Raw genomic sequence first — 12,402 nt, forward strand, 5'->3', positions numbered from 1 at the left:
AGCTTAAAGAACGCCATGCTGGACCAACTGCCTGCTGGGGTTGGGATCTAACCTGGTGCAAAGCGGTGGTCTAGCATACACAAAGGTCAGGGTTCCAATCGAACTAAAGGAACTGTCTGTGTTTGCCTTCACGTGTCTCAAAACGCAACAAGCACACCAGATTGGTCATGTCATAAAAATACAGCTCAGAAAAGGGCTCCAGACGGGCAGTGGTGGCGCACACCTGTGATCCCAGCACTCTGGGAGGCAGAGGCGGGTGGATTTCTGAGTTCGAAGCCAGCCTGGTCTACAGAGTGAGTTCCAGGACAGCCAGGGTCTACACAGAGAAACCCTGTCTCGAAAAAACCAAATCCAAAAAAAAGAAAAAGAAAAAGAATAGGGCTCCGACTTCAAGCTAGCAACAGGTGCAAGAATGAACCTGACTGGGGGCTGTGATGCACTGTGCTGACCGCTATGGCAAACCTCTTCACAGCACAGCAGGCTGTTTGGTTTCATAAACAAAGTCTTGCCACTTACAGCACAGGCTGGCCTTGAACGCTCTCCAGCCAACCATAGCCCTGAACTCCCAACTGCCCATCTCCACCTTGGGAATGTCAGGGGTGACGGGCTCGAACCAGCACACCAGCTTGCGACACTCTGAGACCGGGAGGGGGAATGGGGGGTGGGGGGTCACGCATGTAAGAGGAGGAGCTAAAACGCTGAGGGGACACCGACCTGCTGTGTGCTGATACATGCGCACTCAGAGGTGTACACACACTCACAAGCATGCTCACACACGTGCACATGCACACGTGCACACACTCACACATGTGCACGTGCATGCACACAGGCTCACACAGGCTCACATCTGACAATCAGCTAGTGAAAGGCAGATTTTGAACCCAGTCCCTCCCCACCAGCGCCCACCATTAGCGTGGATTAGCGTGGATCAGCGTGTGCCGGAGCCTCATATACCTTACTTCGGGGATCAGAAGTATTCATGACACTCCGCAATTCTCTGCCAGTGTAGAGAACAACGCCTACCACAGTGCCTGGAAACGAGAAACCATCGCCAAATGAACATGGAGGAAGAGAAAAAGGGAGGGAAGGGGGAGGGAGGGAGAGGGAGGGAGAGGGAGGAAAAGGGGGAGGGGGAGAGAGAGGGAGGATGTGAAGGAGGGAGGGGGAGGCAGGGATGGGGAGGGAAGAAGGGAGGGAGAGGGAGGGAGGGGGAGAGGAGGGAGAGGGAGGGAAGGGGGAGGGGAGAGAGAGGGAGGATGTGAAGGAGGGAGGGGGGAGGGAGGGATGGGGGAGGGAAGAAGGGAGGGAGAGGGAGGGAGGGGGAGAGGAGGGAGAGAGGGAGGGAAGGAGGGAGAGAAGGAGGGAGGGGGAGGGATGGAGGGAGAGGGAGGGGGAGGGAGAGGGAGGGGGAGAGGGAGGGAGGGGGAGGGAGGGAGAGGGAGGGAGAGAGGGAGGGGGGAGGGAGGGGGGAGAGAGGGGGAGGGAGGGAGGCTAACAAGCCCATCCCACCAGCCTGAGGACACTTTTCACATCCAGCAACAGTGAAGATGCAGCGTTTCTATGGTTACCTACAGCTCTGGACAGGGCTGGCCTATGGATGCGGCATCCTCTGATGGCAGGTGGGTCATGGCACAGGAGCTTATCTCTTGTGCCACTAGCCTTAGAAGCATCCAGAAGTACCTAGAACATTCTGTCTGTGTGGAAAACCTAACAGCCCCTCCCTTGGTTCCTGGCCCATTCTCTTGCCACGCTACCTTCTGCACATCTACCTGACTCGGCCCTTGAAGGAAACTCCTCCTCCTCCTCCTCCTCCTCCTCCTCCTCCTCCTCCTCCTCCTCCTCCCTCTTCCAGGTACACAAAGCAAAGCTCTCCCTCCCTCCCTCTAAGCAAGCCAAGCATTTTCCCTGCTCTGCCAACACTGTCAAAGGCTGGCATCATCTGGTGTTGGCCAGAAAGAGGATAAAACGGACCTCTGCACACACTGGCGGCTAGCGTGTAAAGTGGGACTGTCTACTTTGACAGAGAGTTAGCAGGACTGTCGAAGGGTAACTAGCTGCTCAGAGCCGGATGACTGTCCCCATCAAGGCAGGGGGAAGATGCTATACCACCGCCCAGAGAAGAAGAGTATGGAGAGAGGACAGAGGTGTGCGCCTTGTCAGAGCTGAGGGCTGAAGGTGAGGAGAAGCTGCTGAGGAAGTCTAAAAGTGAGCATCCAGCTCCCTGCTGGTAAGCTCCCGCCTCGCCTGTCCCCGCCCTCCCCCTCAGGACCACCCTCCCCTTAGCAAAGGGGTTTAAAGACATCTGTGAGGGCGCCACTCCCTACAAGGCAGGGCTGCCAGGGACAAAGACCAGAGTCTGAAGTGCTTGGGCACGCCTGCAGTGAGCCACAATGAGGCTCCTCTCAGAGGCCCAGCAGATGGCCGAGCAGGAGGGCTCTGCGCATGGCACTCAGCAGATGGCCTGCTTCGGGGAAGGAGGGCACCCCGCCCTCAGCCTGTTGCTGGAGCAGGTGGTTAGACAGCGGGACCTCAGCCTGGGCCACGCTGAGGACGCCCATGCATGAGGGAAAGGGTGGTAAAGAGGAGCACTGGAGGGGTGTCACCAGCAGGGCTCCAATCCCCCAGTGGTTCCAGGAGCTCAGCACCAAAGCTCTGTTCCAAGACTGGAACCCCTGCTCTGTGTGGCTGCGACCAAGGAAGAGGGACAGTCAGGAGGCCACCACTGTGCACCTATATGGTCTACAGAGACCATATCTCAAAACCCTGTCCCCCCAAAAAGTTTTTGGTTCTTTTTGATTTTTGGGATTTATTTTTTTTCCAGACAGGGTTTCTCTGTGTAGCCCTGGCTGTCCTGGAACTCACTCTGTAGATGTAGACCAAGCTGGGCTCGAACTCAGAAATCCTCCTGCCTCTGCCTCCCAGAGTGCTGGAATTGCAGGTGTGTGCCACCACCACCCATTGAGTTTTTGTTTTTGAGAAGATCTCATGTAGCTCAGGCTGCCCTCAAACTCACTACATAGCTAAGGATGGCCCTGGACCCCTGATCTTCCTTCCTCTACATCCTGAGCACTCAGATTACAAGTGTAATCCCCGTGTCTGTTTTACACAGTGCTGGGGATCAGACCCAGGTCTTCATGTTTGCTACGCAAGCACTCTGCTGGGGAGCCACACACCCACCACTCAGACCACAGCTCGAGTGGCACAACTGTTCATCTCAACCCTATCACAAGCGCCCCGCACGTGATACAAATTCTGGCCTCCTCCTGGGCCCTCTCTTTCTCTTCCTGCTTCCTGCTCTCGCTGCAGCCCGCTGTCAGTAGCCCTGCTGACCCCCTCAGACTACCCCTTGCTCCGCTGAGCTCCCAGAAGGCAATGATCCTGGCCTGGTTCCTGAGTTATTTTATAACCCATTTATTTCACATGAGCAGACACATGTCGAAGCTTTCAAAGGGAAGATCTGGAATATTCACAGTAGTTCAGCATGGCTACGATATCCCTGTATGGATCTGGGGTCAGAGACCATGAGCCAGACTATAGATTGGATGGGTGTTACCAGACACGGGGCATAGAGCCCATGAGTGACCGTGTGCTGGTCACGTGACAGGACATGATCATACCACAGACTCGGGAGACAGCCTGCAAGCTAGCCCTTTGCTATCCAGTCTGTGAAGAAACAAGCTGGAACTCAAGTCTCTGAAATGCACTAGTTGCCCAGCTCCGCACCCCCCAAGACTCTCCAGTACATTACACTTCCATTGCCTGGCAGCAAATATTGGATTGCCATGGCAACCGCATCCTCTGCAGATGGATGGTAGCTAAGTTAGCCGGACCTTTGGTGCAACCTGGCAAGCTTCCTGTTCTTTAAACTGGCACTGGGTACCGGTGGGCTGAGCAGTGTGGGGGGGGGGGGGGAAGGGTCCACAAGGGACACAGTAAGAAAGTCCCTATAGGCTGCCTGAGACCTGTACCACAGGAAACGGCCTGCGTTTAATTCTGTGTTCACACCCCAATCTGAATACAGTTAGCTGTCTACTGGGTGACATGCAGGGAAACTGAGGCTGGTGAGGAACACGGGAAAAGCCCAGCAGGATTTTCCCTGTCCAATCACATTAGGGCAGTAAGAGACCTGTGTTTGGACAGGAAAAGGGTGGAGGAGCTAGGAATGGGGGAGACAGAGAGAGAGAGCGAGGTCTCAGGAGGAGAGGGAAGGAGAGGAAGCCAACATGGAGGCAGACGGACAGGAAGAAGATCCTGATCCCGCGTGGTTTTAAACAGCTACACGCAGCTATGATTTTCATGAGGTTAGAAATATTGGGATAGGCGGGCAATGGTGGCGCACGCCTTTGATCCCAGCACTTGGGAGGCAGAGGCAGGTGGATTTCTGAGTTTGAGGCCAGCCTGGTCTACAGAGTGAGTTCCAGGACAGCCAGGGCCACACAGAGAAACCCTGTCTTAAAAAACCAAAAAGAAAAAAGAAAAAAAGAAAGAAAAGAAAAATATCGGGATAAAGCTTTTATCATTATCAACTGGCTCTGAAATTACTGTATTGGCATCTTGTAAATTGTGATTTTATTGTTATACAAATCTGATTTGATAATTAAGCTTTAAGAGTCTTGATTCTACCGGGTAATTAGGTGTTGAGATGGCTGATCGTGGGGTATGTGAGGCATTGTGTGGAAGGGAGAAGTACTCAGGACCCCACCCCCACCCCCCACCCCCGGTCATCCGTTGTGGCTCGCCAGTGCCAGGACTAATAATGCGGGACCACGGCTGGAGAGTTGGGGGGTCATTTTTTTAATATGTCCCACAACAGCCCAGTTCATACCCACTCTAAGCATCCACCTGCTGAAGGCCTGGCAGGCAGTACACTAGAGCCAGAATGCCTGCCTGCACTTTCTTCCCCATCAACAAGAAGAACACAGACCAACCTGTCCCTTTTCCAAGATCCCAGTTTGTCTACACTCTTCCCAGGAGATGGCGCTCCAAGGCTGTGTGACCCTGAGCAAGCGGCTCGCCCACTCTGGGATTCAGTTCCATGGTCCATTAGCCGCCTTTATTTCATTTTGTTAAAACCGGAACCAGGGGATGCTAGCAGAGCTCTGTAAAGGGCCGGTTATATAAAAAGCTTTTGACAGGGACTGTCTCCCGGCAACAGGAGAGCAACAAAGGCCTGCAGGGAGGGGGAAATGGCAAAATGGCCCTGGAGGAGTAAGACGCTGGACTGTCACCTAGGCCAACCTGACAGGCTAGCTGCCTCTGACCTCCACACACCAATGTGGTGCAGGCTGCTCCTGCCGAGGACCCGAGTCAGTTCCCAGCACCAACATAGTGGTTCACAATCACCTGCAATTCCCGACCCATGGAGTCAGACGCCCTCTTCTGGCCTCACCTAGTATGTGTCTTAAAACTTAAAACTGCACGCCTTTAATCCCAGCACTTGGGAGGCAGTGGCAGGTGGATTGAGTTCAGGCCAGTCTGGTCTACAGAGTGAGTTCCAGGACAGCCAAGGCTATACAGAGAAACTCTGTCTCGGAAAAAAAAAAAAAAAAAAAAAAAAAAAAACAAATCCAAAAAAAAAAAAGTAAGAATAATATAAGAACTAAATGCTGCAACACTGGCCAGGAAAAAAAAAGATGCTAAATCCCCAGGCAGTCCGAGAAAGGGTAACACTTGTTACAGTTTTTTTATTTTGTTTTCAGTCTTTTGCACTTGCTGGCCTCCAAATGACAGAGATCCCCCTGCCTCTGACTGCTGAGTGCTGGATTTGATAGTATGTGGCATCAAGCCTAGCCTTGTTTTGTTTATTTTTAAAGACAAGGGGGAAGAGGATGCTCACGCTGGAGAGACGGCTCAGCGGTTGAGAGCAGACTGCTCTTCCAGAGGTTCTGAGTTCAAATGCCAACAACCACATGGTGGCTCACAACCATCTGTAATGGGTTCTGGCGCCCTCCTCTGGCATGCATGCATATATGCAGGCAGAACACTGTATACATAATTTTTAAAAAGGCAGGGTGGGGGAGAGGGGTGTCTTGCTGTAGCCCAAGCTGGGCTTGAACTGGTACACTCCTGCCACGGCCTGCTCCAGCTGTTAAGGATGGAGAGAAAGTCAGGCTGCCAAGATGCTTAGCGGTTAAGACTGCTGCCCTTGCAAAAGGCCAGAGCTGTGCTCCCGGCGCCTACTCGGGCGGTTCTAAACTGCCTGTCCCGCAGCTCCAAGGGGTTGACATCCTCTTTCGCTCACACATCCACATTTACGTAAATAAAAATAGCAAAGGAAAGAGAATCTTGAACGTTGCAGTTCAATCACCAAAGTGTTAAAAAAAAAAAAAGGTCTCAGGATCACAGTATCTACCAACAGCCTAAAAGCAGAGACCTCCTAGGATCCAGGGAACAATACAAGAGCTTGGGGGGGGGGGGGAGAGAGCCTAGGGGGTGCAGGGGGCATGGGCTGCCGCAAGCCCTGCAAACCTAGGACACCGCAGGCCCCGCCTGGCACTGAGGCCAGGCCTAGGAGGCCCCACGGGAACAGACTCTTCAGGACGGATCTCCTACTTCAGGATGCAGACTATGGTACAAACAGAAACTCCCTCTGGTGTTTTCCCACAGAGACCCAGCCTTCCCAGCACTCTCCTGCCCCTGCCTTGGGGCAGATGGTCCTTGCAAAGAGAGCAGTCTCCGTGGACACAGCTTCCGACCAGAACACCCACATCATTCAGTTTCCGGTACTATGACGTCAACTGAAGTGACAATTATGAGCCTTTCCCCAGCGGATGCTTCAGAAGGCCCACGGGCCACGTGTGTCTGTGTCTAAGGCACACTCTGATGTCATGGGAGGGCCCTGGGAATGCTGCGCCGAGCAGGAGACTCCATTTGACTGACAGCTCGTTTTCTGTGTTCGCAGCGCCCACACTCCTCGACCGGGCCTCACCTGACGCGATGACGGTGCCCGCCCACAGTGTGTTCTCAATGCTCAGGCTCTCGCTAATCGGTGGGTCACTGTCTTCCTGAAAAGACCAAACACACACATTTGCTGACAGCCATCCTCGCCTCCCACGGGGATGATGTCCAGGACCCCCAAAGACATCAGCCTCTGACAGTGCTCAAAGTCTGACGATGCGCAAATCTTTTCTACTAAGTGACAGGTTTGGTTTGGGGCTGTCAGGAGTGACAGAGGCTTGTCCCAGCATACCCGAGGCCCTGGGTTCCAACTTTAGCATCACACAAATACACATCACACATATACACTCTCTCTCTCACACAGGTACATGTGTGCACGTACACACACACACAAATACATATCACACACACACATATACACAATTAGGTGGCAGTCTTGCCTTACATGGTGCCATACAGGCTTCTAATCTCTGCACTTGAGAGGCCCTAAGATCAAGATCAAGGTCACCCTAGATACCTAGAGGGAAGCCTTGCCTTTAAAAGGGGGGGGAGAGAAAGAAAGAAACAGAGAGGGGAAGAAAAAAGGAGGAAAAGGCTGCTTTTGCAGCTGGGGGCGTGGCTTCATGCTCCAGTGCTTGCTGAACATTCAGGAAAAACTGAGTTTGATTCCCAGCACCAGAAAAGGCAGGTTTTACATGAACTAATACAAGTTGGCTCATAGACTTTACTAAAATTTATTTTTGCAGTCAAGTGGTGGTGCACACCTTTAATCCCAGCACTTAGGAGGAAGAGGCAGGCGGATTTCTGTGAGTCTAACACCAGCCTGGTCTACAGAGTGAGTTCCAAGAAACCCAGGACTATACGAAGAAACCTTGTCTCAAGTCCTTCCCTGCACACACACACACACACACACACACACACACACACACACACACACAGGTTTATTTTTGCCAAGAGTGTTGGTGCAGCTTTGAAGACAGAGGCAGGAGGATCTCTGTGAGTTTGAGGGCAGCCTAGGTTACAGAGTAAGTTCCAGGACTACACAGTGAAATCCTGCCTCAAAAAAAGAGACAGAACATAGGCCATTTAACTTTTGTTCCAAGTGTGGATTTTAATCTTCTATTCTAAAAATAGCAAATTCAGGACTAGAGAGATGGCTCAGCAGTTAGGAGCTCTGACTGCTCTTCCTGAGGTCCTGAGTTCAATTCCCAGCACCCATATGGTGGCTCACAAACATCTATAATGGGATCTGATGCTCTCTTCTGATGTGTCTGAAGAGAGCAATGGTGTATTCATATACATAAAATAAATAGATCCTTAAAAAAAATAGCAAATTCAAATTCACTCTGTTATGAAAGACATGGAAACAGCCTAAATTCAAAGCTAGTGCACAGGGCTTCACTTCTTTGTGCTTTGTTTTGACAGGCTGGGTATGGATTCACAGCAGTCCTCCTGCCTCAGCATCCTGGGTACTAGGATTATAGGGACACGCTGATATACCCTGCTGGCACAGAGGATCTGCAAGCCAGCAGAGACTGCCTGACTGGAGAAGACAGGGGTTGTGCTTAGACATCAGCACTAAAGCAGGTGACAGACACCACCTGCCACTCTAGAACTCAAGCTCAAAGCCAGGAGAACATTCCAGCTGTGCTGTCCCCACAGAGAAGCCACTGTCAGCCTTCAAGGCCGGACGTTGGTACGGACCCTCCATAGATACAGCAGTGTGCAGCCCTGGGCATCGTCAGCCGGGCCGCCTGCCGAGTCTGGATTCAGCGCCACTCACCCTGGTGAAAGTCCCCAGGAAGTTGTGAATGTCGATGTTGGGCTCTTCAGCGTACACATACGACCGAATCTGTAGGAGATCCTGTTCCAGAGGAAAGGCGCGGTTAAAACAGCAGGCAGGAGCCAAGGCTTCTAGAGCAAACATGGGATCTCCCCAACAGACCCTCAAACTACAGAGCAACGGAAGTGAGAAGATCCTCCCTTGGGCCGTGCAGGAGGTGCTGTGTACAAACCCACACTCCCTGTGCAGACACCCACTGATGTCATCATCCCAGCCCCGGTTACCCGCAGAGAGCAGCCAGGGCAGACCTGCGCTGCACCATTAACAAGGGGACGGTAAGCAGCTCCTGCGTGAGGCCCTAAGAAGGACTTGAGCGCCTCGCATTCCTTACGATGGCGATCAAAACCAGACAGACAGAATAAGAAGTGCTGGCAAGGACACAAGAGAGACGGCATGGCCTGTGTGGACAATAGCCTGGGCTTCCTTGAGGTAGTCCACAAAAAGTTACCACAGGCTCCTGGAACTCCATTTCTGGGTGTACAACCCAAAGAACCAAAGGCAGGCACTCAGAGAGACGGTGTTCACCCCTGGGAGTCACTCGTGATTGCTGAGGGGAGCAGAGCAACCCCAATGTCAGTCACAGAGGAGGATAAACAAAGCGTTAGACATTCTCTCTGTACGGGTTGGTTACTAGGCTCCAAAACAGGAAGCGCTCCCGCAGCACACTGCACACGAGGTGAGCCCCGAGAGCATCGCCCCCAAGAGAAACAAGCCAGTGTCACGCACACAAAAGACAGCACATGATTGCACGGGGTCCCTAGAGCAGTCAGAGATGGCAAGCAGTGGCAGCCAAAGGCTGCGAAGGGAAGACATCGAGAGTCTCGAAGACACGCTGGTGACATTTCCTCAGTAAAGGGAATGTGTCTAATGTCCTTATATACAGGTTAAGACAATAATTTTAAAGAGAGAGGGAGAGAGACAGAGAGAGAGAGAGAAGAGAGAGAGAGAGAGAGAGAGAGAGAGAGAGAGAGAGAGAGAGAGAGAACACCATGTGTGCATGCCCGCAGTAGCCAGAAGAGACCTTCTAGGAACTGAGCTCAAGTCAAGGTAGGAGAGGCCTAATCATCTCTCCAGCCCCCAAGGTAAACTTTATGTGTTTTTTTTTTTTTTTCAGATAAACAAGAACTCAACTTCCTGGGGTTGGAGAGATAGCTCAGCGGTTAAGAGCACTGACAGCTCTTTCAGAGGTCCTGAGTTCAATTCCCAGCAACCACATGGTGGCTCACAACCATCCGTAACGGGATCTGACACCCTCTTCTGGTGTGTCTGAAGACAGCTGCAGTGTACTTACATACATGAAATAAATAAATCTTAATTAAAAAAAAAACCTCAACTTCCTGTAAGAAGAAACAGGATGAGAAAGGTGAGCTGTGTGGAAAAGACAGCTGCGTGGGAAAGACAGCTGCATGGGACAGCAAGAACAGGAGGCCCCACCCCTTGGAAACAAAGACTATGGGGACCTGGGGGCAGGCAGGGAAAAGAAGGGCAGACAGGGAGAGGTGACAGGGGAGTCCAGAAGTGGCCGCTCTCCTGGGGAAGAGGGAATTTATTACACTTAGTCTCCTCATTTTGTATGTGTATATCCAGATGGGAGATGTCTGTCTGTCTGTCTGTCTCTGTGTTGCCAGATATTTGATCATACTGTGATTGTGTTATTTATCGTGTTATTTATTTGTGTTATTTACTGAGGAAAAACCCCTGTAGCTGTGGTGTTAGGTCTTTTGGCTTTTGCTTTTGTTCTTCGTCGTTGCCGTCGGTGTGGCTCTCAGCCTCAGCGCACACCTGTAATCCCTCCGTCTGAATGACAGTAAAGTTAGTTTGTAGAAGGAAAGTGACGCCCAACTGAGAGGCAGACAAAGTGAACTATTATTTTATTTGCTTATGGATTTAGAGATAAGACCTCATGTAGCCCAGGCTGACCCTCAACTCACTATTTAGACCAAGGATGCCCTTGAACTCCTAATCCTACCGCTGCCTCCTGCGGGCTGAGATTTGAGGAGTGGGCCACTATGCCTAGTTTCCGAGGAGCTGCGGATCAAACCCAGGGCTTCATGCCTGCCAGGCGAGCAGGCCACTCAGTGATGGCAATCCCAGCCCAAGACACATTGTGCTAAGCAGCACACGTGGATACAGCCCAGGGGAGAGGGGGTCACCCAGCACACGTGGATACAGCCCAGTGTAGGGGGGTCACCCAGCCCACGTGGATACAGCCCAGTGTAGGGGGGTCACCCAGCCCATGTGGATACAGCCCAGTGTAGGGGGGTCACCCAGCACACGTGGACAGCCCAGTGTAGGGGGGTCACCCAGCCCACGTGGATACAGCCCAGTGTAGGGGGGTCACCCAGCACACGTGAGGCCCTGGGCTCAGCTGAGATACAAACGGAGAGCTAAGCAAACCGAGCTGCCTAGTTGTAAGAGCAGCTCGGGGACACGGCACCAGGCTAAACTCTTCAGGGCCCTGGATATGATCCCTAATATTACACATACATGCAAGTGCATACACAAGTGAACATGATTACTCATACTGCACACGCCTGCCCAGTGCACACACAGCGAACATGATTACTAACACATGCACACGCCTGCCCAGTGCACACACAGCGAACATGATTACTAACACATGCACACGCCTGCCCAGTGCACACACAATGAACATGATCCCTAACACATGCACGGGCCTGCCCAGTGCACACACAGTGAACATGATCCCTAACACACTGCACGGGCCTGCCCAGTGCACACACAGTGAACATGATCCCTAACACATGCACGCGCCTGCCCAGTGCACACACAATGAACATGATCCCTAATACACTGCACGTGCCTGCCCAGAGCACACACAGTGAACATGATTACTAATACTGCATGTGCCTGCCCAGTGCACACACAGTGAACATGATCCCTAATACACTGCACACGCCTGCCCAGTGCACACACAGTGAACATGATCCCTAATACACTGCATGGGCCTGCCCAGTGCACACACAGTGAACATGATCCCTAATACACTGCATGGGCCTGCCCAGTGCACACACAGTGAACATGATCCCTAATACACTGCACGGGCCTGCCCAGTGCACACACAGTGAACATGATCCCTAATACACTGCACGGGCCTGCCCAGTGCACACACAGTGAACATGATTACTAATACTGCACGGGCCTGCCCAGTGCACACACGGTGAACATGATTACTAATACTGCACGGGCCTGCCCAGTGCACACACGGTGAACATGATTACTAATACTGCACGCGCCTGCCCAGTGCACACACAGTGAACACGATCCCTAACACATGCACGCGCCTGCCCAGGGCACACACAGTGAACACAATCCCTAATACACTGCACATGCCTGCCCAGTGCACACACAGTGAACATGATTACTAATACTGCACGCGCCTGCCCAGTGCACACACAATGAACATGATCCCTAATACATTGCATGGGCCTGCCCAGTGCACACACAGTGAACACGATCCCTAACACACTGCACACGCCTGCCCAGTGCACACACAGTGAACATGATCCCTAATACTGCATGCGCCTGCCCAGTGCACACACAATGAACATGATCCCTAATACACTGCATGGGCCTGCCCAGTGCACACACAGTGAACATGATTACTAATACTGCACGCGCCTGCCCAGTGCACACACAGT

The 12,402-nt window shown here is 52.3% G+C and overlaps 1 protein-coding gene across 5 annotated transcripts in view; it reads right to left on the minus strand.

The window, feature by feature from the left end:
* Positions 1 to 12,402, minus strand: part of Atp9a (ATPase phospholipid transporting 9A (putative)) — a 108,031-nt gene that overhangs the window by 43,298 nt on the left and 52,331 nt on the right. For all 5 annotated transcript variants that reach the window (XM_052184395.1, XM_052184393.1, XM_052184392.1 and 2 more), the window contains exons 8-10: positions 8,681 to 8,761; positions 6,929 to 7,004; positions 955 to 1,031 (exon numbers count right to left, since the gene is read on the minus strand). In XM_052184395.1, coding sequence (XP_052040355.1) covers positions 955 to 1,031; positions 6,929 to 7,004; positions 8,681 to 8,761 — 234 coding nt within the window. The remainder of the gene's footprint in view (positions 1 to 954; positions 1,032 to 6,928; positions 7,005 to 8,680; positions 8,762 to 12,402) is intronic.

The sequence above is a fragment of the Apodemus sylvaticus genome, chromosome 5 (assembly GCF_947179515.1).
Source record: "Apodemus sylvaticus chromosome 5, mApoSyl1.1, whole genome shotgun sequence".
Lineage (NCBI taxonomy): Eukaryota > Metazoa > Chordata > Mammalia > Rodentia > Muridae > Apodemus > Apodemus sylvaticus.